This window comes from Suillus plorans (assembly GCF_016647745.1).
Source record: "Suillus plorans strain S12 chromosome Unknown HD556scaffold_13, whole genome shotgun sequence".
In the NCBI taxonomy this organism is placed as follows: domain Eukaryota; kingdom Fungi; phylum Basidiomycota; class Agaricomycetes; order Boletales; family Suillaceae; genus Suillus; species Suillus plorans.
The window spans coordinates 494,657-520,354 of NW_024537397.1; the positions used below are offsets into that span (position 1 = coordinate 494,657).

Consider the following 25,698-nt stretch of genomic DNA (forward strand, 5'->3'; position numbering starts at 1 on the left):
TCTACCACACCATGTAAAAGTACATAGTACATTACTGTACATAAGATCAGTCAGTTCTACATTATTTGAGCAGGATTTTGACAAAAGTAAAAATACAATCTACTACACAACATAAAATTACAAAATATGTAACAGTATCATTGAATGTATTCATTTTCCCATTTTTCTGTGCCTCCCGTCTCCCGTCTCCCGTCTCCCGTCTCCCGTCTCCCGTCTCCCGTCTCCCGTCTCCCGTCTCCCGTCTCCCGTCTCCCGTCTCCCGTCTCCCGTCTCCCGTCTCCCGTCTCCCGTCTCCCGTCTCCCGTCTCCCGTCTCCCGTCTCCCGTCTCCCGTCTCCCGTCTCCCGTCTCCCGTCTCCCGTCTCCCGTCTCCCGTCTCCCGTCTCCCGTCCTCTGGTTCTCCCAGTTTCCCATTCCCATTCTCCATTTTTTGAGTCTCTCAGTGGCCTTTTTCTCCCTTCCATTATTTTTTCATTACCTTCTGTCATTCATCCCCCAATCTCTTTTATTTCATATTTGTTTTCCCATCTGTAATTGTATTATATGTTGTTCTGTTATTTGCTGTATGTATACAAATACTATCATAACAATTACAGTAGGGAAAAAACTCAAATATAATCACATATCTGCCTTGCCTGGACCCTGCTCAAACACATCTTTTTTTCATTATTTAATGCCATGTACATATACAGATACCAAGGTCATGCTAACTTCCCAAAGGGCGACGCTATTTGAGTCGGCGCTCGAAAACACGTGACAAAGCCACGCGAGTTTCCAAAAAGAGGTTTAAGCGAGCTAAGCGTTCCCATGTGGCCTTTAGCGAAATAGGCGAAATAGGCGAAAGCCATGCGAGCGCCCGTGCGTTTCCGAAAACCATCGTACTTTACTTCTTAGATGCATGATGACCCACTGGATTGATCGTAGCACAGGACCGTTGGTTCACAAAACAAATATTGTAATGGAGATCGACTCGGCGTGACCATTCTAAAAATAGACATTTGTACTCCGAACTGATAACCTAATTACTAGCATCTCACTTACTAGTGCAAAAAACTTGATGCCTTATGAATCCCTACGGCTCAGTGATTCAGAGCTTGCCGATTGGTGGAGATCGTGGTAGCAATGAGGCAAAACATACAGGGTTTCGTTCTGTGACAAATATATACAAACACGTGTTGTGCGGTTTCTCTGAAAATCTTTATGCAAACAACTTACAGGTATGTAATGGTAAGTAGGCGTAGCTACTTATAGGTTCGGAGTAGACATAAGCCAGGCTGGAGCCTAGGTTCGGAGTGCAAAGTTCTATTTGTAGAATGATGACCCCGCCGACCCGTTGACCTCCATTACAATGTTTTGTAAACCTGCCAATGGACAACGCCGCCACGGTCCTGCGCCGCGACTGGCAATCCAACGTGGTCATCGAGAACGACATGAAGATCTACCTTAATCTTCAGGTAGGGTCCAAATCTCTTGGCACTCGCGCATCCAAGTACTACTAACTTATTGGTAGGGTGGTCGCATTAGTTTCTTATACTATGATAGGAAGACTGCCACATGCGTCATCCACACAGGTCCGATTACTCCGCACAGGCGTTCAATTTGTGTTTGTGTGAGTATAAGCCAGTGTAATAATGCACTCTGATCTCACCGTATTAATCGCTCATCACAGCAAGTTACTGCCTCTCTGTTCTGTGAAACGTGTTGTAAAGTAGCGGGGTGTTTGAATCGTGACTATCAGCAAGCCGGACCATTTCGATGGCGATTATCATTGCATGCACCCTTATCATTATCTTAGCCAACGTCTGGATAGTGAAACAGCGATATCAGGCCGCAAGGCGGTTGCCTTTACCGCCTGGACCGCCTGGACGTTGGCTGTTAGGAAATACGATGCCAAAGTCACAGTGAGTCTTTTGACACCAACGCGATCTCTATCTAACTCCTCACGCAGTGTGCCGTTTCAATTCGCGAGATGGACAGAACAATATGGACCTGTGTTCTCCCTCAAACAAGGCCATAGGATTTCCGTGATCATAGGACGCCATCAGGTCAGTATAAAACAATGCATTGTCTATCCAGGCATGAAGTAGATCACGTCATAGGCTGCAGTGGATATCATGGAAAAAGAGGGAGCAAATCTTGCCGACCGCCCGCGTTCTATTGCAGTGCAAGAGACGTTAGCTGACGGGTTGGGAGTGCTGCTTCAGGGCTCTGGTGAGAGATTGCGCCGGCTGCGCAGGTACGCATCTTGTCTCTACCGGGTGCGATCAACCAGACTGAATGTACAGCAGGGTCTTGCATGCAGGCTTGCAACCCAAGGTTGCGGCGACCTACGAGCCCATCCAGACCAGGCATGCGAAGAATCTGGTCCTGGATATCTTGAATGATCCAAAGAACCACCAAGGTCATGCCATGCGGTACGAACACTAGCTCTTTCTTGCGCGGTTCAGGTGGTAATTCGAGCATTTTAGTTATTCAGCTTCGGTGGTCATGTCCTTCACCTATGGAAAAACTACTCCGACTTCATATACAGATCCTGAAGTGGTTGCCATCAATAAGGCTCTTGCGCGTTTTGGTCAAGCTATCCAGCCGGGAGCATACCTTGTGGATGCGTATCCAATACTGCGTTTCTTCCCAGGCTACCTGAGTCAGCTAAAGGCATGGCACAAAGAAGAACTTGCTCTCTATGACAGGCAATTGGACGCAGTGCGAAGACAAATGGTTCGTGATTTTGTTTTGATAATATGCTCGCTCACCACTGTGAAGCGTGAGGGGACTACAAGTCCATCCTTTGCGAGGTTCATGTTAGAGCACCAGAAACAGTACCAGCTCGAAGACAAGGACCTGGCATACATTGCAGGAGCGATGTTTGCGGCTGGTTCTGATACGGTAAGCTCTTACATTGCATTGCGTCTTAAGTTGACAACTGTTGTAGACTGCATCCGCAATCACAATGATGATGATGGCTGCTTCCACTCATACAGATGTGCAGGCTCGCGTACAAGAGGAACTCGATGATGTCGTGGGGCGTGCGCGGCGTAGGTTATCCCTGTTCTTTGTGCATCAACTGACTCAAATAAATCCTGATTAGTGCCGACGTTTGCTGATCACGAAATGCTACCCCAGGTTACCGCGTTCATGCTCGAGAGTCTCAGGTGGAGACCTGTCACTCTTGGAGGTATGTCTTTTTTGAGTTGTGACGACGCAATGATGATCGACCCCCTTGCCCTGCAGGCTTTGCGCATCGCGCGACTAAGGACATCATTTGGAAGAACTACCTCGTTCCGGCAGGTGCAACTGTGATTGGCAACCATTGGTCAGTACGCAATCATTTTCGTCCTATGACCTTTGGGTCTGACGCTCGTATTTCAGGGCCATCGCAAACGACCCTGAGGTCTTCCCGGAACCACACAGGTTTAATCCTCAGCGTTGGATTGACGATGCAGGTCGTGTGCGCGGTGATCTGAGGTTTTTCACTTTTAGCTTTGGCCGTCGGTGAGTGGTATCGTTCATCTCTCGACCATTTCTTATGCGTGACCAGAGTATGTCCTGGTCAACATGTCGCGAATCGGTCGGTCTTCATCAACACGGCTCTTATTCTGTGGGCTTTCCGCCTTTCGGAGAACCCTGCAGCGAAGATTGACACGCTTGCATACTCGGACACTGCGAACATACATGCTGCTCCGTTTGAGATATGTTTTGCGAAGAGGGTTGATGAGAACGTGATCAGGGAACTATGCGCGCCAGGCAAATAAGAGGCGTTTATTCTAGAAACTTGGATCTTTGTGCAAAGGAGTTCGTCTTGCGTTTTTGGAGTCTTTTCGTTATCAGTCCGACTCAAACTCATCGTTACACCTAACTTTGTATATCTTCAAACAGGCACGATCATAATAATGAACTTGCACCCTTTGGTGTTACCACGCATCAATCGATAGTCTCCAAGTTGCGTGGCTGATCATGAACCGTTTACAGACAGCCCCCGGACAACATGAAGTATGGTAGTGAAGTGCTATCATTCAATCCTTTCGCCACCACCCGTGCGCTTTCTTTTTCCACCTGGCCAAAACGAAGAGCGGACAACTTGACTTTGCTCTCAAAACGGGTTTCATTGTGTTGCTTCCCATTCTCATGGTTCCGGTCACGGTAGTCTTTAACGCGGCTGACAGCCCCATTTTTTTTAACCTTCACTTCACTTCGAGGCACCTCTGAAGCACCTCAAGCTATGTGACAGATCGCTTCTTGGTCACACACCAAGTGGCACCCCAGCTAGGACCCTGAAAAATCTCGGCACCCAGCACTGCGCTCACCGGCGTTCCAGGCGTTCCCAACGCCAAAAGTCTCTCAACCTACCACCCAAAAATCTGCCAGGCTAAACTCAGTAGTTCATACTGACGAATATAGCACAAATGGCAACTGGGAAGACGCGTTCAACGTCTGTGGGACCCGGCAATTCAAACACCCGTGTCCCCACTCCCACCAATAGAACCAGGACATCTTACCGCAACACTATCTCCTTACTGTTGCCAAGAGATGAAATTATGCAGCAAGAATACGATGTTAAAGACAAAGAAAGTGGTATTTCCTTCCTAGAGAAGTCTCCATTCCGTCAACCGGGCACCCCCATTTCAAACGAAAGTCTATTACTCACGATTCTTTATATCACCCAATACACAGGAATTCCCCGGATCGTCGTCGAAGGCCTCCGTGCCACAGTCCTACTTTTGGAAGACAACCTTAACAATAACGCCAATGCTGCAACTCCCAACATTCAGCAAATCACGGAGTCTATCTCAGCCTCACTCACAACCCAAGTAGCTGCGGACCTATCATCCTCACTATCCGCCCATGTCATTGCGGCCATCTCACCACACGTAGCTTCCATTCTCACTGCCTCAGAGACCCTCAAAACAAACGTCGATGAAATTGCGAAACTGAAAGACAATATAACAGAAAACTCAAAGGACGACAACGGATCTGCATCTGCAGCGGCCACAAGAGCTGAAAAAGCGGCCGACGCGGTCCTGAACAGCATTGTTGATGTCAAGAACGCTATGGAATCCCTAACCTCTCCCCTTAGCACGACGAAGTCAGGAACCTCAAAATCATACAGCGAAATAGTTCAACAACACACTCAGACCCCGGCACCTTTATCGGCAGCGATTGCACGCGCGGCCACACGAGAGCGCCAGATCTTGCTAGACCCTATCCCGGGCCAGACACTCTTCGCTCCTGAAGCCACCCCAACCATCATAGCGAGCAAGCTAAAACAAGCGTTCACAGCATCCCAGTCAGACGACACACCGGAAATCAACATTAAAGCTACCACCCGTCTCCGAAGCGGGGGAATAATAGTCGAACTAACCTCCATTGCAGCTGCCAAATGGATTAGACGTCCTGAGATTCGCCTCAGCATCACCAACGCTCTGGACAACGCTGTCATCATCAAAGATAGGCGCTTTTCTATCATTGTTCCCTTCTTACCTGTCATCTCTAGAATCGAAGACCCCGATTGGTTATGCACGGTAGAAGAGGAAAATGATATGACACCAGGCGCCATTGAATCGACCAATTGGATCAAGCCAAGTCAACGCAGAGCGCCGGATCAACGGGTCGCTCACGCAATCTTCCATTTCACAGATCCCCATCCAGCTAACAAAGCGCTTCGTGACGGCATCTACATCGGTCAAGAAAAGTTGCACCCCCGCAAGGATAAACGTGAACCTGTACGCTGCGTTTGATGCCAGCTCTGGGGACATATAGCAAAAGATTGTCAGGCCCCGCGAGACACCTGCGGTACCTGCGGAAAGAATCACCGCACCAATGACTGCAACGCCTACCGCACCCTATTCTGTGTTAGCTGCAACTCGGACAACCACGCCAGCTGGAACCGGAATTGTCCTGAATTTGAGTCCAGATGCGCAGGGATAGACGCCAAACATCCAGAAAATTCCATGCCATTCTTCCCAACCGACGATCCCTGGACCCAGGTACTATTACCCTCACAGCCAGCTCCACCTCAGAAAGCTACATTGACCTTCACACCGCCACCCACTAATCCACATCGCCCACCACCCCTCCGCCAGACTAACCTTCCTTTCGAATCACGTCGCCCCATTAGAGGACATCCTACACGAGGAGCACCACGTCACATAAGCCAAAGGGGCTTCAGAGTCCCCACACCCACAGGACCCAACTCAATCCCGATTGCCGCCAATGCCAACAAGGTCTGGGACCACGGACAACGCACTCCGGCAGCTCAACGTTCCCCAACCCCCTCCATAACGGACTCCCCTCTCACATCCTCCTCCGTCTATGCGACCCCACGGCCCTCGACCCCACCCAATGTCTGAACAACATATCGAAGCATCGACTCGACTACGCGTATGGCAACAGAACTTAAATACGTCACTTGTGGCGCAGCATTCACTCCTTAATAGTCCTATCGCCCGAGAATGGGACATCGTCGCCCTCCAGGAACCTCACATCAACTCAATGAAGAATACCATATCGTCCCCATACTTCCACGCCGTATACCCCACCACCAGATTCTCAGCACCTAATCTTAAGTCACGAGTGGTCACTCTCGTCTCCAAATCTCTAGAAACTAACTCATGGCAGCAACTCGCATTTCCTTCGCCAGACATTGTCGTAATCCAATTTCGGGGCCCATTCGGCTGATGCACAATATTTAATATTTATAACGATTGTTTACTAATGAACACCCAGGAGGCACTTGCCTCCTTCCTAGAACGAGAGATAAGGAACTTACGTCCATCCGCCGACGACCACATGATCTGGCTCGGTGATTTCAATAGGCACCACCCTCTTTGGGACGAGGACCGTAACACCCAATTATTCACTAACCATTATCTTAACACAGCTCAACCTCTCTTGGACCTTCTGGCGGACTATGGTATGATATTGGCCCTGCTGAAAGGCATGCCGACGCTACAGTCCTCAAGTTCGAAAAACTGGACACGCCCCGACAATGTTTTCTGCACGGATCACACTAGCGACTCCTTTCTGAGCTGCTCAACCAACCCAGCATTGCGCGGGCCTGCTACTGACCACCTCCCCATACTTAGTATTCTAGAATTCGACGTCCCGAGAGCCACAGTGGAGGAGAAGCACAACTTTAGGGAAACGGACTGGGAGATGTTCAATGAACGTCTAGCTCTAGAACTGGATACGCTTCCTCCTGCTCAGTCACTCGTCACTGACAAGGAATTCCAGAATGCAGCGCGGGCCCTAACCTCTGCGATTCAATGCACGATAGCTCAGACTGTCCCTAAATCGAAGCCTAACCCCCACTCCAAACGATGGTGGACAAGGGACCTCACCATTCTGCGACGCGAAGTAGCAAAACTATGTCACCGATCATATAGACTGCGCGACAATGCTAACCACCCCAGCCACGAGGAATATTGCATCAAACGTAATCAGTACACGGAAGCCATCAAGCAGACTAAGAAAGAACACTGGATCAGCTGGCTCGAAGAGATCGAAGGTAACGATATTTGGATTGCTAACAACTACCTCACAGCAGCAGCGGGCGATGGTGGCCCTTCTAGAATCCCAACGTTACGACGGCCTGACGGTTCCCTTGCTGACACTAATGAGGAGAAAAGCGCGGCCCTAGCGGGCACATTCTTTCCGCCTCCACCAGCTGTCTCATCCGTCCCAGCAGAGGTCATATACCCCGAACCAGTCCACACGCCAGCACCTATCAACGGAACTCAACTATCAAGGAGTATCGCCAAACTCAGCCCTTACAAGGCGCCTGGACCCGACGGCATATGCAACATTGTTTTCATTCGTTGCGCGGCCCTACTCAACCAATACTTACTTCATCTCTTTACAGCCGTATTCATGCTTCGGACATATCACCCCCCATGGAAGGACTTTACAACTGTTGTCCTACGCAAACCTGGAAAACTGGTGAAGGTACAACAATTCAGAGAGTGAGTCTGAACAATGTTGGGTCTTGCAGAACCTAGCTGCTATTCGACCCTAAAGGGTTTCTGGACCAGGCTCAAGGCTCAGAGAAGAGGAAATATGATAGAAAACTACTGAAGACTCTGACTCCTACTGGTAACTGGTGAAAAGATAACTTGCTTATGTAAGCTACAAAAGTGCCAACATAAGGTAAGGTAAAAACAGTCTCTACAAGCCCAGCCAGAAATGAATCCCTACACCGGACTATACCATCACGAAGGCCTACCGACCTATTGCGCTCCTCAACACGATGTGCAAACTGCTTACGGCCGTGGTTGCAGACCAAATGACTTACCTCCTCGAGCACCACAATCTACTCCCCGATACCCACTTTGGCGGCCGTCCTGGCAGATCCACCATGGACTCATTACATCTATTAGGGGCGACCATCAAAGATGCCTGGAGGCAAGGTAAAGTTGTCTCAGCGTTATTTCTGGATATAGAAGGCGCGTTTCTGAACGCCGTAACTGACCGCCTCCTGCATAACATGAGGCAGAGACGTCTCCCAGAGTCTCTGGTAGGATTTACTGAACGTTTGTTAACAGATTGTCGCACTCAGCTCAAGTTCGATGGTCACTTATCCGAATGGATCCCGATTCGCAATGGAATAGGCCAGGGGGACCCGCTTTCCATGATTCTATATGTCATATACGACTCGGACCTCGTAGATATCGCCATTGGAAACGGCAAGAAGGAGAGAACACTAGCTTTTGTCGACGATACTGCGTTTATCGCTATAGGGAACTCCTTCCATGAGACACATGACATCCTCAAGCACATGTTGGAAAGGCCAGAGGGCGGCTATGAATGGGCGAGAACCCACAACTCTAAGTTTGAAACCTCAAAATTCGCGTTAATGGACTTCTCAATGAATCCCGCCAAAGAACGTCCTCCCCTCATAACCAGGAACACCACGATCACCCCAACAGCAACGCACCGCTTCCTAGGAGTCATACTGGATCAAACATTACGATGGGGAGCCCATATCGCATACGCACTAGCGAAGGGTACTGCATATGTTTTCCAGCTGCGCTGCCTTTCTTCTACCTCCCTGGGAATGCCACTCTCACTAATGCGTCAATTATACCTAGCTGTAGCCCTACCTAAGATGTTATACGCAGTGGATCTCTGGTTCCGTCCCTTGTTCATAGGGGACGGAGACACTCCTCAACGAGGCTCGATAGGCGTGGTCAGGCGTCTGACAAGGGTTTAACGCATCGCAGCTCTAAGCATCACTGGGGCTATGCACACCACGGCAATGGACACCCTGGAAGCACATGCAAAGTTGATCCCTCTTCAGCACCGGCTCCAAAACTTATGCTACCAAGCGGCTATCCGCTTAGCGGCGCACCCCACAACTCACCCTCTGTTCCTACCGGTGCGACGAGCTGCTAAAAGACTTGTCAGGCGTCACACCCAGTAAGAACTGGCTGTGCTCGAAACAGCCAGGATATGCTGAGACCTGAATTTCCCTTTTTGTCCTATGGCCGTTTGTGCTGGTCTGTGCTACTTTATAATTTCATATCATTTTGTATACATTGCGTCGCATACATATACACCATTGCATTGCATTGCACAACCACATCCCATCCCACACATCGTCGCATCAATGCATCGCGATCGCATCAATACAGTACACTATGGTAACGTCGTATCAACTTACTAGTAGTAGTAGTAGATATACCACTCATCCAAACTCTACTCGATCCTCCAAGATCTCCATGTGGACACACTGGCGCACATCAAAATATGTTACCTTTCTCCCTTACTGGTTTCTGTAAGCATGTTTCCATCTTGCGTTTGTTGCCTTGGTGAGGTGTATTGACGATCCTGCGTTTAGACTCGATATTTCCTTCTTACAGTTATCGCCTTCGACACCTCTTGCTTCTTACTTCTTGACCACTCGAACCATCCGCTCGTCCATTCACCGGTACAATTAGCTAATGCTCTGGTCTCTCGTATTTCCTTTGGATCATCCCAGCTATGCATCTCAGTATTGTTCTCGAACTTACTGAGGTGCGCAATGTCTCTCACTTGCAATCTACCTATACTGATGTAAACTAATGTGCTTCCGCTAGTCTTTCTAGCGTCTATTTTACATGTTAGATGTATGCAAGTTCCAGTTCTAAGCAACTCGATGACGCTCCCCGATACATATGTGTCTGCCGCAAGTACAATCAAGGCCAGTCTCACATGGTCTCGGGCACGACATGGTGCAGGCACTTAGAAGAAGCCAACACCGAAGATGAAAGAGAAAGGATGCGCACAGGCCGAGCACTAAATGGACACAGTATACCCGCTTTTTCAGTTCCACCTGCAGAGAGCAGTGCGCTAGCTCTACCTCCCAAAGCTCGTCGCTTGGATGCAATCCGTGGTCTCACTAAACGAGCGCGAGAGAATGCAGAATTGTCACGCAAAGTCGGATGCCGTAAATGAGCCAAACAGACTGAACCCAGTATGGCCCAGGTACATGTTCAGCACTACAGTAATCTCTATGTACCCGTTTGACATAATTTATAGGACGACAAACCCAATGACTATGACTATCATAATGACGACCTTCCCGCTCCCAACAGCCCTCCCGCTCCTAACAAGCCTCCCACTCCCCACTACAGAATCCACGATGGGTAGAGGACTTGTCTTACCCAGGTCATTCCCCCCTGTCTGGGCCATTACCTGACCCATTCGCTGATTCAGCCTCGCCACGGTACCAATTTCATCAAGTAAGTATTTTATAAGCATTTTTCTGCTCACAAATGTATCTTTAGGGCGCATATATGCAGGATAGTCAGCAATTTCAAGCTCTACTTGAGCGCTGCAGGGCACTGGAGTTACGCGAAGTCCAGCTAACTACTGAACGTGATACAATCAAGTAAGTATTTTCTTGCCACCTCCATTGTTTTTGATTGCTCCAATTTGCAGAGCAATGTTTGAACATCTTGCAAGCTCTGTTCAGTCATCCCATTCAGATCCCTCTCAGCTTCGTCATTCCGACTCGACGATTATTTGCCCAGCCTCTGGCGACTCCACTCGTCCCACTCGTCAACTCTACCCCAGCATATTGTTCTGGACTCAGGATGACTATATGGAGTGGCTGGAGACTGCCAGTAGCCGAACCGCTGATCGCGGAAAGCTTCCATATCTCAAGGATGCAGATGGGGACCCAGTACCTGAAACCACCATCAAGGCTATTTGCAAGCTTCTTCGGGGGGGCTGGTCTGAACTTTTAAGTCGCAAAATGGCCCCACAATCATGGGGGAAGGTGTCGGCCTCTGGGAGACAGCTGGTTCACTCGCTAATGGAGGACACATTCCCATTGTTCAAATTTGCTGATAACGGTTGGAAACTAGATTTCCTTGCAACATCTTCGTATCCTTCCTGGCGCCGGAACAACCTCGACAGTGACAACAATCGCAAGTCTCGAGACAGTGTCAAGAAAGAAGATGATGATGATGCCAATGACAACAACAACAACACTAATGATGAACAGACTAGCAAGAAGTGCAGGCGCCCGATGATGTCACCTGTTGAGTCCAAGGTTCCTAGTAAGAAAACAAAAGGTGTGTGTTTCTATTGCCATAGTATCTCGCTAATCATATCTCCGTAGTTGATTCATTTGTGCAACCTGCTCCACCATCGGCATCTCCATCTCCAACTCACACTCCAAGTACCTTAACGGCGAGTCTGCCTGCACTCGATACACCCGCTGTGTCTACAACAATGCCGTCTGTGGAGCCCGAGTCTGCTACTGACCCAGAAATCACACCTTCAGTTTCCGATCTTGGTCCAGTTAATACCGACAACGTTCTTGTGTGTCCCGAACCTGTACCTGTCACCAGGCTGGATGACGTCGACACCGAAAATACTGTCAGTGCAGCCAACGCTAGCTACCTGTCTCAATCTGTCACCGTCCAAAAGCCTGTCAGAGTCACGCTCCCGAACCCTCTGTAAGTCGTCATTTTTTGTTCAGACCATTACTAATATGTTATAGTTCTATACATTCTCTCGCTGCTGCCAATGTCGACATACCACCATCTCCACAAGTCACACCGGTTCATCCTCTTGAGACCCCTGGTTCCATAGACCCTCTGCTGGATGACAGCGCCAGCTTGATCGTGAAGAAAGAGAAAATGAGTAAAACTGGCAGCAAGGGTAAAATGCGGCCAAGCCCAACAAAGAACGGACGGTATGTGGATTCCCTTCACGCTCGTCATGTGCCTGACTACCAAACCAGTAACCTATGTGCCCACCGCTGAGCTCAAGCAGATCAATACCACTGGATCGACAGACGAGTTCTGTACCTATTACAACAGTCTCAGCCAAGGGCAACGGAAGGTATGTGACATGGATCCTTTCATATGCAGTGCATGTTTCCACTGATCTGATCCAGGAGTATGATGATGAAGCAAGCAAACTCGTGAGTATGATGGTCATCATCGTCTCCGTTCTATTAATTGATGGTTTCTAGATTGCTGAAGGGAATTGGGACAAGACCGCCATTATTGCAGGCAAGATGTACTAGGTCCTAGCTGCGGCTATCATGATGCTTTTGATCCCCACCCGCTCTGCTGCATGTTGCTTCTTATTGCATGTTTTCCCTTTTTCATTGCGTATCCTAGAGTTGTATTACCAGAGCATGTTTTATCATATACCAGCATAATCATATCTCGGCCTAAACGAGCACATTCAGCGAGGGAATTGCAAGTGGACACCAATATGCGCCAGTATGTTTTCTATATGTTCTTGCAAAGAAAAACATAGCGTGGCATTAGAGGCCTTGCCCCGTCTGATTGTCAATATGCTAAATCAACCGTTTTATATCCAAGATGTGCTAATATATACATTTTTCCTCAGCCACTACGATAAGCATATTCTGGCACACTCCGGCTGTTTCGAGCACAGCCAGTTCTTACTGGGTGTCACAGATCTTCTCTCCACCACCTATACCATGCCACTAAGCTCGACTTGGGCTCCATTGAGACCATCACGCATAATAGACGTCCCCCAAGCTCTCGAACTCCGTATCAAACCTCTATCGCCGACACCAGAGAACTGGCCATTCAAGAACATAATGATAATGACGATGAGATTAAGATTTACAGCGATGGTTCGGGTATAGACAGCCAAGTGGGAGCAGCAGCGGTGCTCATACGTAACGGCCAGCTACAACCGAAGACTTTGCGCTACCACCTAGGTTCTACAGATGATCACACCGTATACGAAGCCGAGGCAGTTGGACTAACGCTAGCAGTGCAGCTACTCTCCATGGAAGACGATGTTACCTACCCTGTTTCCATCTTCGTGGACAACCAGGCCACGATCAAATCCGGTGAAGTTTTCTCGACTAAATCAGGCCACTATTTGATAGACCACTTTCGCAGCATGATAACGAACCTGAAGAAAGCCAACCGCGACCGCCGCTTTGAAGTCACTGTCAGATGGATATCGGGACACGATGGAGTTGAGGGGAATGAGTTAGCAGACCAGGAGGCCAAACAAGCGGCCAAATCACGAACGGAATCCAGCCCCAGAAGGCACCTCCCACCTTATCTTCGTAAAGGGGTGCTCCCAAGCAGTATATCCGCGCTGAGACAAGCACAAAAGCACGAGTCATTCGAGCGCTGGGCCAGGTTTTGGCGAAAGTCACCTCGATACAATCATACTGACAAGTTAGACCCTGACATTCTCAAAGGATCATTCATTTCCCTAGCCCAACATCTCCCGAAACGACATATCAGCATGCTTATTTGGCTCCGCACCAAACACGTCTCCCTCAACCAGCATCTTCACCGCATCGGCAAAAGTCCTTCTCCCAATTGTCCGCACTGTGAAAATACCGCGGAAACAGTAATGCACTTTCTACTTGTGTGCCCTCAGTATGCAAGAGCGCGACACATTCTCACCACTGCTCACCGTCGTCGCGCCTCCTCCATGTCGTTCCTGCTGTCCAACCCCAAAGCAAGTTCCTCACTCAGGCTATAGTGTCATTCTATTGCATTAAACTAGGCTAAGTATCAGTAGAGTGTGATGCAGGAGACAGGCTAAGTGGCTGCATTACCTTCTCACCCAAACTGGCAGTGTAATGCATTACATCTACTCCCCCTATTACTAGGCCTGTCCTATACACAGCCGCACTTTTTGCATTTTTGAAACTCAGCTATTTGTCATTTCAGGTATATCATGACCGCAATTTTGGCTTCCAAAAGCGGAAATTCATAAAACATATCTTATTTTGGTCACCTCCTCATCCCCACATTATCCCCACACATCACATCTCCGCATTTTTCACCCCCACAGTGTGGGAATTACCCCACAACACCAAAAACATCGACCATTTTGGGAATCTCTTCAATATCAATTATTCCCACACCCTCCCCACCTCACTGCAGCTTCACCACCACACCACAATAGGTCCCTGTTCATATATAAGTAGTAGTTTAGTATATATATATCTAATATAATATAATAAACCGCTTTTTTTATCTATTTGTGTGACTGCTCCTTCTCCAGGGGCAATTCAACATAGGGTAGGGTACAAAACACTTTCGCATTTTTGCCCCTTTGGTGGGGAAGTGTTCTATGATATTCAGAACATGTTTATGAACATATATGAGTATATTCCCATCTTTATTTGACCCCCTGAAGGGTCCTACATCAATAGATACAGCACATATGCAAGAAAACACAAAATATGTTCTCATTTGGTTATTTCTAGGTGAATATACTTGGAAAAATTATTCCCAGCATCTATTCAACAATAGTAACAATGTATCAGGAGCCCAGGACCATAGGAGAATCCTTTGTTGCATGGTGTACCCTTCCTCTCCTGATGGTTTACCCCCTGTGAAATTTTTTCCTGTAGGACCGGACCTTAATTGAGGTGAGGGGTCTATTTCTATGTATATTTGGAGTAGATCTATCATATATATGGCCCAGGACACACATAGGATCCTACTACAAGAACAAAAACATAGAAAATCTCACTTTTGACATTTTTGATGTTTTTCAGTATCTTACTCTTGCATAAATGATCTAACCTGTTCATATATCATTATCATAGCATATGTACTTGCTTTGTATGACAAGGATCAGCCCTACATAGGGCGAAAATTTGATATCTGATGTACAGGGGATATTTCTACTGATAAGAGGCCTACATAGTAATCAAGCCTGTGATAAGTGATCAGATACCTGGGATAGCTCTCATATATGTCCCTAATGATGTATCTGAAGTTTTAGAAAGATCCATGAAGGACTGACCAAATGTCAAGTAAAATGACATATGTGTGAAAAGTGACAATTGACATCTTTTTACACAAAGTCACATTTATGTATGGTACAAGTCAAATATTCCATTAAAAATATGTAGGATATATGGTATACTACTAAAGGAACCTATACTACATACTGCCCTGAGCTTAGAGGGTTGTGGAAGGAATATGGTGTATATCTGAGTTGACCCAGCATTAAAGTCCTACTACTGCCCAACTAACCATTTTCGATGTTTTGGGGCTTTGAACTTTCCCACACTCAATTTCTTATCTATTTCACTTCCTCAGCACTCAATTCTTGTTGGATTGTTTTGTAAATTTAGCTATATGATAGTGAATATATTTGAAATCTACTCCAGGTGTCTGATTATTAAATTTCGATGTTTTGAAAGTATGGGCTCCTTATCAGTAAAAATAGCAAGTATCCACACCAGCTCAAAACTCTGACCTATTTTGAGCTGATCCTTGTCATACAAAGCAAGTACATATGCTATGATAATGATATATGAACAGGTTAGATCATTTATGCAAGAGTAAGATACTGAAAAACATCAAAAATGTCAAAAGTGAGATTTTCTATGTTTTTGTTCTTGTAGTAGGATCCTATGTGTGTCCTGGGCCATATATATGATAGATCTACTCCAAATATACATAGAAATAGACCCCTCACCTCAATTAAGGTCCGGTCCTACAGGAAAAAATTTCACAGGGGGTAAACCATCAGGAGAGGAAGGGTACACCATGCAACAAAGGATTCTCCTATGGTCCTGGGCTCCTGATACATTGTTACTATTGTTGAATAGATGCTGGGAATAATTTTTCCAAGTATATCCACCTAGAAATAACCAAATGAGAACATATTTTGTGTTTTCTTGCATATGTGCTGTATCTATTGATGTAGGACCCTTCAGGGGGTCAAATAAAGATGGGAATATACTCATATATGTTCATAAACATGTTCTGAATATCATAGAACACTTCCCCACCAAAGGGGCAAAAATGCGAAAGTGTTTTGTACCCTACCCTATGTTGAATTGCCCCTGGAGAAGGAGTAGTCACACAAATAGATAAAAAAAGCGGTTTATTATATTATATTAGATATATATATACTAAACTACTACTTATATATGAACAGGGACCTATTGTGGTGTGGTGGTGAAGCTGCAGTGAGGTGGGGAGGGTGTGGGAATAATTGATATTGAAGAGATTCCCAAAATGGTCGATGTTTTTGGTGTTGTGGGGTAATTCCCACACTGTGGGGGTGAAAAATGCGGAGATGTGATGTGTGGGGATAATGTGGGGATGAGGAGGTGACCAAAATAAGATATGTTTTATGAATTTCCGCTTTTGGAAGCCAAAATTGCGGTCATGATATACCTGAAATGACAAATAGCTGAGTTTCAAAAATGCAAAAAGTGCGGCTGTGTATAGGACAGGCCTAGTAATAGGGGGAGTAGATGTAATGCATTACACTGCCAGTTTGGGTGAGAAGGTAATGCAGCCACTTAGCCTGTCTCCTGCATCACACTCTACTGATACTTAGCCTAGTTTAATGCATTATCCCTACAGGATCTTGTGCCTCACTCATTCGATATGTCAACAGCACGGGCCGCCTACAGCCAATATTCGGTGATGTCTCTCCTAAGAACTAATAATAACAGGCAATGACTACCTCTTTAGCATACCACAGAAAGAACCCAAGCAGTCCCCTCACGATTAAGGGAACCTCTAGGTGCAGGACACCGGACCTTAACCCACTGCTCAACGACGACGGGACTCGGACTCTCAGCGGTCCAAATGGAGAACACGAGAAGTGTTGAACATGAGGAAGAAAGAGGAAAGGATATTCGCAGAAAGAAGGAGGAGGAACGGAATACCATGCTTGCTCGCCGCTCAAACAAATGCCCCCACACAGACCGACCTGGAGGTACCGGTAGGGATCCGCACGGGTATACCCTGGGGTGTCGGGGACCTGACCCGCACCCGCACCCGGCAAAAACCCGTACCCGCTCTGACGGGTACGGGTTTTCGGCGGGTACAACAAGCTCAGACCCGTACCCACACCCGTGCAGGGTTTACCCGCGGGTACCATAGGTATCACCACCAGTGCTTAGCACATATGTCCAGCACACGTCAGCGAATGCTGACGTGACTCGAACATATGTGGATGGCACAAGAAGGAGGAGTGGAGGCACGGTCGAGGATGGTGGTGTCGGCATCGTGGATGGTGGCGTTGGCGTCGTGGATGGTGGCGTTGGCGTGAAAGCTGGTGGTGGTGCGAGTGCTGGGCGCACAAAGATAGGCGCTGGCGACGTGACGCGTATGACGTCGTTGTTGTTGCTGGGGGTAGAGTCTTCAATGTGAGTACTCACTTTCAGCGTGCCCAAAGTCTCGTCTCCTCGAGTTCCTCTTTCCTCCTTCATCTCTATACCATCCCTTCTCCCTTCCTCGATTCTCTTGTCCTTTCGTCTTCGCGTGTCGTCCGCGTGTGTTTGCATCGCGTCAACACTTGTTGACGCGTTTCGGGCGCGCGCGCTGTGAACGTGGAGTTGGTGGACTTGGGAAGGCGCGTTAGGTGCCGGTGTTGGTGGTGGTGCCGGTTGTAGCATGCACGCGGGAAGTATGGCGTCCGCTATTACTGATGCAGGAGGTGCTACCATTTATGGAAGGCACACCTGTCCCTGTAGAATTGATGTATCATTTACTACAATTATAAGGGAAGTGTGATACATGTATTACTGTAGTGCATAATATCTATGATTATAAGGACTGATATATCAGTGGAGGATCCCATTAAGACACTCCCATAATAATCTCAGACCCCTAATTATCGCATTTTTGGCCACCTACTGTGGGAATTTCCCCACAACACTTAAAAATAGATTACTCCTCATATCAGGGCCTTCCCACATTATTCCCACACTCCGCATTTTTCGCATTTTTAGCCACTACACCCAAAACATTACTCATTTTGGGAATCTCCACAATATCAATTATTCCCACACCCTCCCCACCTCACTGCAGCTTCACCACCACACCACAATAGCTCCCCCTTTATATACAAGTAGTAGTTTAGTATATATGTATATAATATAATATAATAGACCACTTTTTTTGTTAATTTGTGTGCCTCCTCCTCCTCCAGGGGCCATTTAACATATGTTATGGTAAAGAACACTTTCGCATTTTTGCCCCTTTGGTGGGAAAGTGTTCTATGATATTCAGAACATGTTTATGAGCATATATGAATAGATTCCCATCTTTATTTGACCCCCTGAAGCGTCCTACATCAATAGATACAGCACATATGCAAGAAAACACAGAATATGTTCCCATTTAATTATTTCTAGATGAACAGACTTAGAAAAATGATTCCTAGCATCTATTCAACAATAGGAACAATGTATCAGGAGCTCATGACCATAGGATATTCCCCTGTTGCATATGGTGCCCCCCCTCTCCTGGTGGTTCATCCCCTGTGAAATTTTTTCCTGTAGGACCGGACCTTAATTGAGGTGAGGGGTCTATTTCTATGTATATTTGGAGTAGATCTATCATATAGCTGGCCCAGGACACACATAGGATCCTGCTACAAGAACAAAAACATAGAAAATCCTACTTTTGACATTTTTGATGTTTTTCAGTATCTTACTCTTGCATAAATGACCAGCCCTGCTCATATATTACAAGTAGTACATTCACACATATATTCTGTGCCAAGGATCAGCCCTACATAGGGCGCAAATTTGATATCTGATGTACAGGGGGTTTTTCTACTGATAAGAAGCCTACATAGTAATAAATCCTGTGATAAGTGATCAGATACCTGGAATACCTTTCATATATGTCCCAGATAATGTATTTGAAGTTTTAGAAAGATCCATGAAGGACTGACTGAATGACAAGTAAAATGACATATATGTGAAAAGTGACAATTGACATATTTTTACACAAAGTCACATTCAGATATGGTACAGATCAAATATGTAATTCAAAATATGTAGGATATATGGTAGACTACTAAAAGAACCTATACTACATACTGCCCTGAGGTTAGAGGGTTGTGGAAGGAATGTGGTGTATATCTGAGTTGACCCAGCATTAAAGTCCTACTACTGTCCAACTGATCATTTTCGATGTTTTGGGTCTTTGAACTTTCCCACACTCAATTTCTTATCTATTTCACTTCCTCAGCACTCAATTATTGTTGGATTGTTTTGTAAATTTAGGTATATGATAGTGAATGTATTTTAAATCTACTCCAGGTGTCTGATTATTAAATTTCGATGTTTTGAAAGTTTGGGCTTCTTATCAGTAGAAAAACCCCCTGTACATCAGATATCAAATTTGCGCCCTATGTAGGGCTGATCCTTGGCACAGAATATATGTGTGAATGTACTACTTGTAATATATGAGCAGGGCTGGTCATTTATGCAAGAGTAAGATACTGAAAAACATCAAAAATGTCAAAAGTGGGATTTTCTATGTTTTTGTTCTTGTAGCAGGATCCTATGTGTGTCCTGGGCCAGCTATATGATAGATCTACTCCAAATATACATAGAAATAGACCCCTCACCTCAATTAAGGTCCGGTCCTACAGGAAAAAATTTCACAGGGGATGAACCACCAGGAGAGGGGGGGCACCATATGCAACAGGGGAATATCCTATGGTCATGAGCTCCTGATACATTGTTCCTATTGTTGAATAGATGCTAGGAATCATTTTTCTAAGTCTGTTCATCTAGAAATAATTAAATGGGAACATATTCTGTGTTTTCTTGCATATGTGCTGTATCTATTGATGTAGGACGCTTCAGGGGGTCAAATAAAGATGGGAATCTATTCATATATGCTCATAAACATGTTCTGAATATCATAGAACACTTTCCCACCAAAGGGGCAAAAATGCGAAAGTGTTCTTTACCATAACATATGTTAAATGGCCCCTGGAGGAGGAGGAGGCACACAAATTAACAAAAAAAGTGGTCTATTATATTATATTATATACATATATACTAAACTACTACTTGTATATAAAGGGGGAGCTATTGTGGTGTGGTGGTGAAGCTGCAGTGAGGTGGGGAGGGTGTGGGAATAATTGATATTGTGGAGATTCCCAAAATGAGTAATGTTTTGGGTGTAGTGGCTAAAAATGCGAAAAATGCGGAGTGTGGGAATAATGTGGGAAGGCCCTGATATGAGGAGTAATCTATTTTTAAGTGTTGTGGGGAAATTCCCACAGTAGGTGGCCAAAAATGCGATAATTAGGGGTCTGAGATTATTATGGGAGTGTCTTAATGGGATCCTCCACTGATATATCAGTCCTTATAATCATAGATATTATGCACTACAGTAATACATGTATCACTATTGCCCTCTAATCATAGGTATTTGATGTATCATTCTTACAGTATGGCCTGGAAGGCACGGGTATAGCTGGGGTACGGGTAAGAGCGCGGGTCTTAGAATCCCAACCCGTACCCGTACCCCAGTAGTACCCGTACCCGTGACCCGCGCGGGTTACCCGTACCCGTGCAGATCCCTAGGTGCCGGCAAACGAGGATATCCGCACCTAAAACTTTACTTTACGCTCCGCGCTCCATCATTCCTATCATACACGGTGTCACACCCGAGTACTTGTATTATCCACAGCCAACGTCAGGGCCCCACCCACCACGAACTGTACAGCAAAGGTCCCGCAGATTGGAAGACTTGTGCATCTAAAACGGCCGGCGGGAACGGCGGACTGAGGGAGGCCACCCCTCCCTTAGGGCATTTGCGAAGTCGGAGACGCGGTGGAGGACTAGGGAGTCCTCCGTTTTCCTAGTTAGAATTGTCCTACATAGGGTACTGTACCCCACATGGACATAAATTGGACTTAAAAAAAAAAAAAAAAAAGCTATGTGACATCTCTCTCAATTCTTACTCGGCACTTCAAAGGTGAATTCAATGCGAACAACCTGCTCCTACAGAACATGCCTGTCCTTCAACCCTTTAACAACTTATCTTCTACGATCTTCCGCGAACATCTGGTTTATGCATGTCCATGTTGGAGTCTGAGAACGGACGTACCTGGAGATGAGTGATGTCGGACGACGGGCACAATCAAGCCATTCCCGACCGAACGAACCTTTTCGTCTTTTCTCCTACTCTCCCCGTAAGATAAAACTATGTTGTCGATCTGGAAATGTAAGTAATCGAAAATGGACCTTTCAGGTCTTCAAAGCTTCGGGCCTCAGGTGTGATCTCGCGGCGAAGGCGGCCAAGTCTCAAAATATCACCACATCTACAAGACTCTTGCGACATTCGTGATAAGGACTTCCGGGTCCACAATGCCCCACATCATGATGGTGGAACGGATGCTGCACATGCATGCGTTCGAGGTAAAAATGGTCTTTATTCAAGAACCTACAATCCTGGACCCATTCTCATATGACGAGATACTATTGGTTGAAAAATCCCTGTAACGACATGCGGGACCTTTCATGAGCCTAGAAACTTGTGCTTCCGCTTTACCTGTCTCTCCACAGGTGCTGGTGGTGAGATTGGAGAGGGTGGAAGGAGAGAATCGCCTAAACTTTTCTGCTTCATGTTCGTTGGACATGGTGACTTGTTAGTTTTCATCGAACTGTGCGCGTGATTTATGAACGGAGTGCTTACTAGTAGATACAGACTGTGGGTGCTCTTATGTGCTTGTGTTGCCGAGAACGAGAAAAATGTCTGTTTGGTTGCAAGCAGGGCCCTGACAGTGATCCCGACCTGTGCAAGAGTGAGACGAGGTGAGCCGTTATTCCCACATTAGTCGGAGTGAATGCGACGCACCAAATTGAACGTTGAATCCCTAAATTGTAGGAGCCCGTAAGGGGACGCATCGATGGGAGGCTACATGAGACAGTAGCAAAAGTAGTAAGAAGGCATCCGTGTGAGCATAAATGCGGGCATCTGCGTCAATGCGGGGATCCGCATCAATGCAGGAGTTCGCGTCGGTGAAAGCGCCTGCGTCAATGCAAGTATGCGGGCCCACGAAAGTGCAGGAATCTACACGCGCACGGCAGCAGGTGTTGGCAAGGACGGTGATGACGCTCGCCAATGGTAGAAGGTGTCATAGTGACTGGGTGGATGATTCCTCCCCTTATCAAGTTTTGCGGTGAAGGACCTGACGAGAGTTCACAACGGTGAACTTCCTACACGAGTGAGCTTGAGAGTCGGTGTGCCAGTGCTACTCGTGGCCTGCTTCCACACCAGACTTGTCTTCGTTGCACACAACGATCTGGGCCGTTGGAGCTTACCGGAGTTTGTAGCAGAAAAAAAACTCAGAAAGGAGGACAGGGCACCGGAGCTTGCTAGAATTAATCTGCCAATGGGCGCTGTGGGGTACCTAGTAGCTCCTAGTAGGCAGAGAAGAGAACCCACATGCTGCACAGCCACTGCGCGAAGTTCTCTGTTACAACAACCAACTCCACACTCCGCTTGCGAACTAGTAATTTCAAATATCGTTGGCCTTGCAAGGACTTGTCGTGTACAACCTCAGCATTGCACAGGGTTGCCTCATGGTACACAGCCATATCAATATTAATATCGCTCATTGGGCTTCTGGCCAACACTGTGCAGTCGGACTCATAGAAAATATGGTATGTGAGTCGGAGACTCATTGAGATCCACGTCACTACTGGCACGAGGACCCATGGTTCTTCAAGCTTCAAGTTCAAGGGTAAATGAAGGAACTGTCTGTCTTGACCTGACCGGAAACTTGCGCAAACAAATGGCGCAACAAAGACTTGGACTCGGTGCAACAGCTCACCATCAAACTGGTCCAATGATACACGCAATATCTTTGGCAAAAAGTTCAGCTAGCGTGTCGAGCGTAGCCAGATTGTGGTCATAGGCCCGGGTAAGTACTACAAGCTGCCACGCTTGCGACAGTCAACTAATTTCAAATATGAATCGAAACCCTAAAGTGCCAACACACTTCGTACGTCTCATGGTACACAGCTCTCCTATATTGATAACATTGCCCATTGCCCAAGTACTAAATCTAGATGCTGGCTTAGGGTTGGGTAGTTGCCGGGTTCACACACTGCAGAGATTATAAGGCTACACCAACCGCTTCTCTGTGACTCATATTTACTACCACTTCCACCATCATGGATCCTGCAAAGATAAGAGAGAAAATCGGTCGCTTTCGGATCCTCGTTATAGGACGAGCGAACGCAGGAAAAACTACCATTCTGCGGAGAGTCTGCAACACGCGGGATGATCCAGAAATATACGACAGCGACGGGGAACAGGTGGGCATCACAATGCTAGTAGGAGGATGGTAGTGACTCATCGACATTAGATCGACCTAACAGTTTTAATGGCATCTAGAGAGGTAAGGTGTGCTCCTAGTCGATGCCATGAACTGACGTGCTCTCAGCGCGGACTGCACGACATCGAGAACGAAATGGTGTTTAAGAACAACCCAGGATTCATCTTCCATGATTCACGCGGTTTTGAGGCAGGCGGCGCATCCGAATTCGAAAAGGTCAAGGCATTCATCGCGAGCCGCTCCAAGGGAATGAAAATAAAGAATCAACTACATGCTATCTGGTGATTACAACAGATCTATCGCGACAATGTACTATCTCACAGATTCAAAATAGGTACTGCATTCCCATGGACGAGGCACACAGGTCGTTCACTGCAAGTGAAGTGAAATTCTTCTCAGTGTGACACAGGAAGCGGTAAGCATTCGCATTCCACCCTCGTTGACGTTCGGCTGATACGCAGAATCGCAATCCTCAGTTCCAGTGATCGTATTATTTACCAAATTTGATGCCCTATACGACGTCGCATTCGCACAGCTAAGGAAGGAAGGAAGATCTCGGAAAGACGCTAAGGAACTGGCCCCGAAACAAGCCGAAGAGTCATTCCCTAACGGGCCACAATTGAAGTTTCTCAAGGATGTGCGATGGCCTCCAAAATGTTATGTATGTCTTTCTGGTAAGCCGGTTCGTGGTCGAGTCGCGATGCATGATGACCTTTGATCTATTAGACATGGAGAAGGATGATGCAGATTGCAAGACACTCATCGAGCGCACGGCTGGAACTCTGGATAATGAAGTGCTTCAGCAATTATTCGTCTCGACCCAGCAAAGCAACTTGGAGATCTGCATGAAATATGCAGTTGAGCGGTAACTACCCACGGTCTTATTCACCTGCTGCAAGCGTTAGTGACTGATATTGCACAGAACATTCTTACAACATTTTGACTCTGCAGAGACGACGACATCTGAGGGTTATTGGAGGATAATAGGGACATCGGGCGCCTGGTTTCCACACATTCTGGTAAGATTATCGTGAAGTTCGAACGTTGCTCTCATTTACGTTGGGCGTTTACTTGCAGGTAGTACGTATGTCGATCCTTGTTCGAACTCGAGTGATGCTGATCCAAGTCGTTGCCCACCATTCGCAGCAAGTGAGTGTGTCGATCCTTGTTTGAGCAACAGCCATACTGATCCAAGTCGTTGCCCACCGTTCGCAGACAGTGAGTGTGCCGATCCTCGTTTGAGCAAGAGTCATGCTGATCCAAGTCATTGCCCACTGTTTGCAGAGAGTGAGTGTGTCGATCCTCGTTCAAACGAGAGTCATGCTGATCCACGTCGTTGCCCACTGTTCGCAGTTAGTGAGTGTGTCGATCCTTGTTTGAACTGGAGCCATGCTGATCCAAGTCGCTGCCCACCGTTCGCAGACAGTGAGTGTGTCGATCCTCGTTCGAGCAACAGCCATGCTGATCCAAGTCGTTGCCCACCATTCGCAGGGAGTGAGTGTGTCGATCCTCGTTCGAGCAAGAGTCATGCTGATCCAAGTCGTTGCCCACCGTTCGCAGTTGGTGAGTGTGTCGATCCTTGTTTGAACTCGAGCCATGCTGATCCAAGTCGCTGCCCACTGTTTGCAGATAGTGAGTTGATCTTCGTTCGAGCAGGAGTCATGTTGATCCAAGTCGTTGCCCACCGTTCGCAGACAGTGAGTGTGTTGATCCTCGTTCGAGCAACAGCCACGCTGATCCAAGTCGTTGCCCACCGTTCGCAGTCAGTGAGTGTGTCGATCCTCGTTCAAACGAGAGCCATTCTGATCCAAGTCGTTGCCCACTGTTCGCAGTTAGTGAGTGTGTCGATCCTTGTTCGAACGAGAGCCATTCTGATCCAAGTCGTTGCCCACTGTTCGCAGATAGTGAGTGTGTCGATCCTCATTCGAACGAGAGTCATGCTGATCCAAGTCGTTGCCCACCATTCGCAGTTGGTGAGTGTTTGATCCTCCATCAAGCGCAGCCTTCATGAATCAAGCCATCGCTGCTAATCCGTTGATAGAATGTGAGTCCGTTGACTCTTTGTCCAGTTCAAGCATTCCTGACCAACACAATTGATCATCTACTGGCAGGAGGTCAGTACATTGAT

General features: G+C 47.0%; 6 protein-coding genes across 6 annotated transcripts; 5 read left to right on the forward strand and 1 right to left on the reverse strand.

Annotated features, from left to right (window-relative positions):
* Positions 1–1,754: 1,754 nt before the first annotated feature.
* Positions 1,755–3,751, forward strand: HD556DRAFT_1266874 (cytochrome P450; the record flags this gene model as incomplete). The annotated part of the gene is made up of 11 exons (XM_041299120.1): positions 1,755–1,900; positions 1,948–2,044; positions 2,099–2,235; positions 2,285–2,413; positions 2,468–2,717; positions 2,763–2,885; positions 2,932–3,034; positions 3,088–3,174; positions 3,231–3,312; positions 3,369–3,491; positions 3,538–3,751. The coding sequence occupies 11 exons, from the start codon at positions 1,755–1,757 to the stop codon at positions 3,749–3,751; spliced, it is 1,491 nt and encodes a 496-aa protein (XP_041163265.1).
* A 2,557-nt stretch (positions 3,752–6,308) lies between these two features.
* Positions 6,309–6,674, forward strand: HD556DRAFT_1232275 (uncharacterized protein; the record flags this gene model as incomplete). Its single annotated transcript, XM_041297498.1, has 1 exon — positions 6,309–6,674. One exon carries the CDS (start codon positions 6,309–6,311, stop codon positions 6,672–6,674), a length of 366 nt encoding a protein of 121 aa, XP_041163266.1.
* A 3,510-nt stretch (positions 6,675–10,184) lies between these two features.
* HD556DRAFT_1306032 (uncharacterized protein) lies at positions 10,185–12,513 on the forward strand (the record flags this gene model as incomplete). Its single annotated transcript, XM_041299862.1, has 9 exons — positions 10,185–10,419; positions 10,689–10,714; positions 10,760–10,863; positions 10,914–11,551; positions 11,599–11,938; positions 11,983–12,143; positions 12,226–12,326; positions 12,382–12,408; positions 12,460–12,513. 9 exons carry the CDS (start codon positions 10,185–10,187, stop codon positions 12,511–12,513), a joined length of 1,686 nt encoding a protein of 561 aa, XP_041163267.1.
* Positions 12,514–17,337: 4,824 nt separating this feature from the next.
* On the reverse strand, positions 17,338–18,232 carry HD556DRAFT_1306033 (uncharacterized protein; the record flags this gene model as incomplete). The annotated part of the gene is made up of 3 exons (XM_041299863.1): positions 17,338–17,915; positions 17,938–17,943; positions 18,184–18,232. 3 exons carry the CDS (start codon positions 18,230–18,232, stop codon positions 17,338–17,340), a joined length of 633 nt encoding a protein of 210 aa, XP_041163268.1.
* A 4,895-nt stretch (positions 18,233–23,127) lies between these two features.
* HD556DRAFT_192437 (uncharacterized protein) lies at positions 23,128–24,124 on the forward strand. Its single transcript, XM_041309854.1, has 6 exons — positions 23,128–23,153; positions 23,221–23,550; positions 23,601–23,633; positions 23,679–23,851; positions 23,905–23,985; positions 24,047–24,124. Exons 2-5 carry the CDS (start codon positions 23,407–23,409, stop codon positions 23,972–23,974), a joined length of 420 nt encoding a protein of 139 aa, XP_041163269.1. The 5' UTR covers positions 23,128–23,153; positions 23,221–23,406; the 3' UTR covers positions 23,975–23,985; positions 24,047–24,124.
* Positions 24,125–24,141: 17 nt separating this feature from the next.
* HD556DRAFT_192451 (uncharacterized protein) lies at positions 24,142–25,648 on the forward strand. The gene is made up of 9 exons (XM_041309855.1): positions 24,142–24,244; positions 24,297–24,435; positions 24,493–24,589; positions 24,648–24,719; positions 24,855–24,926; positions 24,993–25,068; positions 25,334–25,405; positions 25,472–25,474; positions 25,541–25,648. Exons 2-9 carry the CDS (start codon positions 24,299–24,301, stop codon positions 25,579–25,581), a joined length of 570 nt encoding a protein of 189 aa, XP_041163270.1. The 5' UTR covers positions 24,142–24,244; positions 24,297–24,298; the 3' UTR covers positions 25,582–25,648.
* The last annotated feature ends 50 nt before the right edge of the window (positions 25,649–25,698 follow it).

Excerpts from the sequence above, each read along its gene's own strand:
- HD556DRAFT_192451 (XM_041309855.1), top strand. The coding sequence starts at position 24,299 with ATGGAGAAGGATGATGCAGATTGCAAGACACTCATCGAGCGCACGGCT. Across the intron at positions 24,436-24,492 it reads ATGAAATATGCAGTTGAGCG|AACATTCTTACAACATTTTG; the intron begins GTAACTACCCAC and ends GATATTGCACAG. Across the intron at positions 25,069-25,333 it reads CCACCATTCGCAGGGAGTGA|TCAGTGAGTGTGTCGATCCT; the intron begins GTGTGTCGATCC and ends CACCGTTCGCAG.
- HD556DRAFT_192437 (XM_041309854.1), top strand. The coding sequence starts at position 23,407 with ATGGATCCTGCAAAGATAAGAGAGAAAATCGGTCGCTTTCGGATCCTC. Across the intron at positions 23,551-23,600 it reads ACGACAGCGACGGGGAACAG|ATCGACCTAACAGTTTTAAT; the intron begins GTGGGCATCACA and ends CATCGACATTAG. Across the intron at positions 23,634-23,678 it reads TTTTAATGGCATCTAGAGAG|CGCGGACTGCACGACATCGA; the intron begins GTAAGGTGTGCT and ends ACGTGCTCTCAG.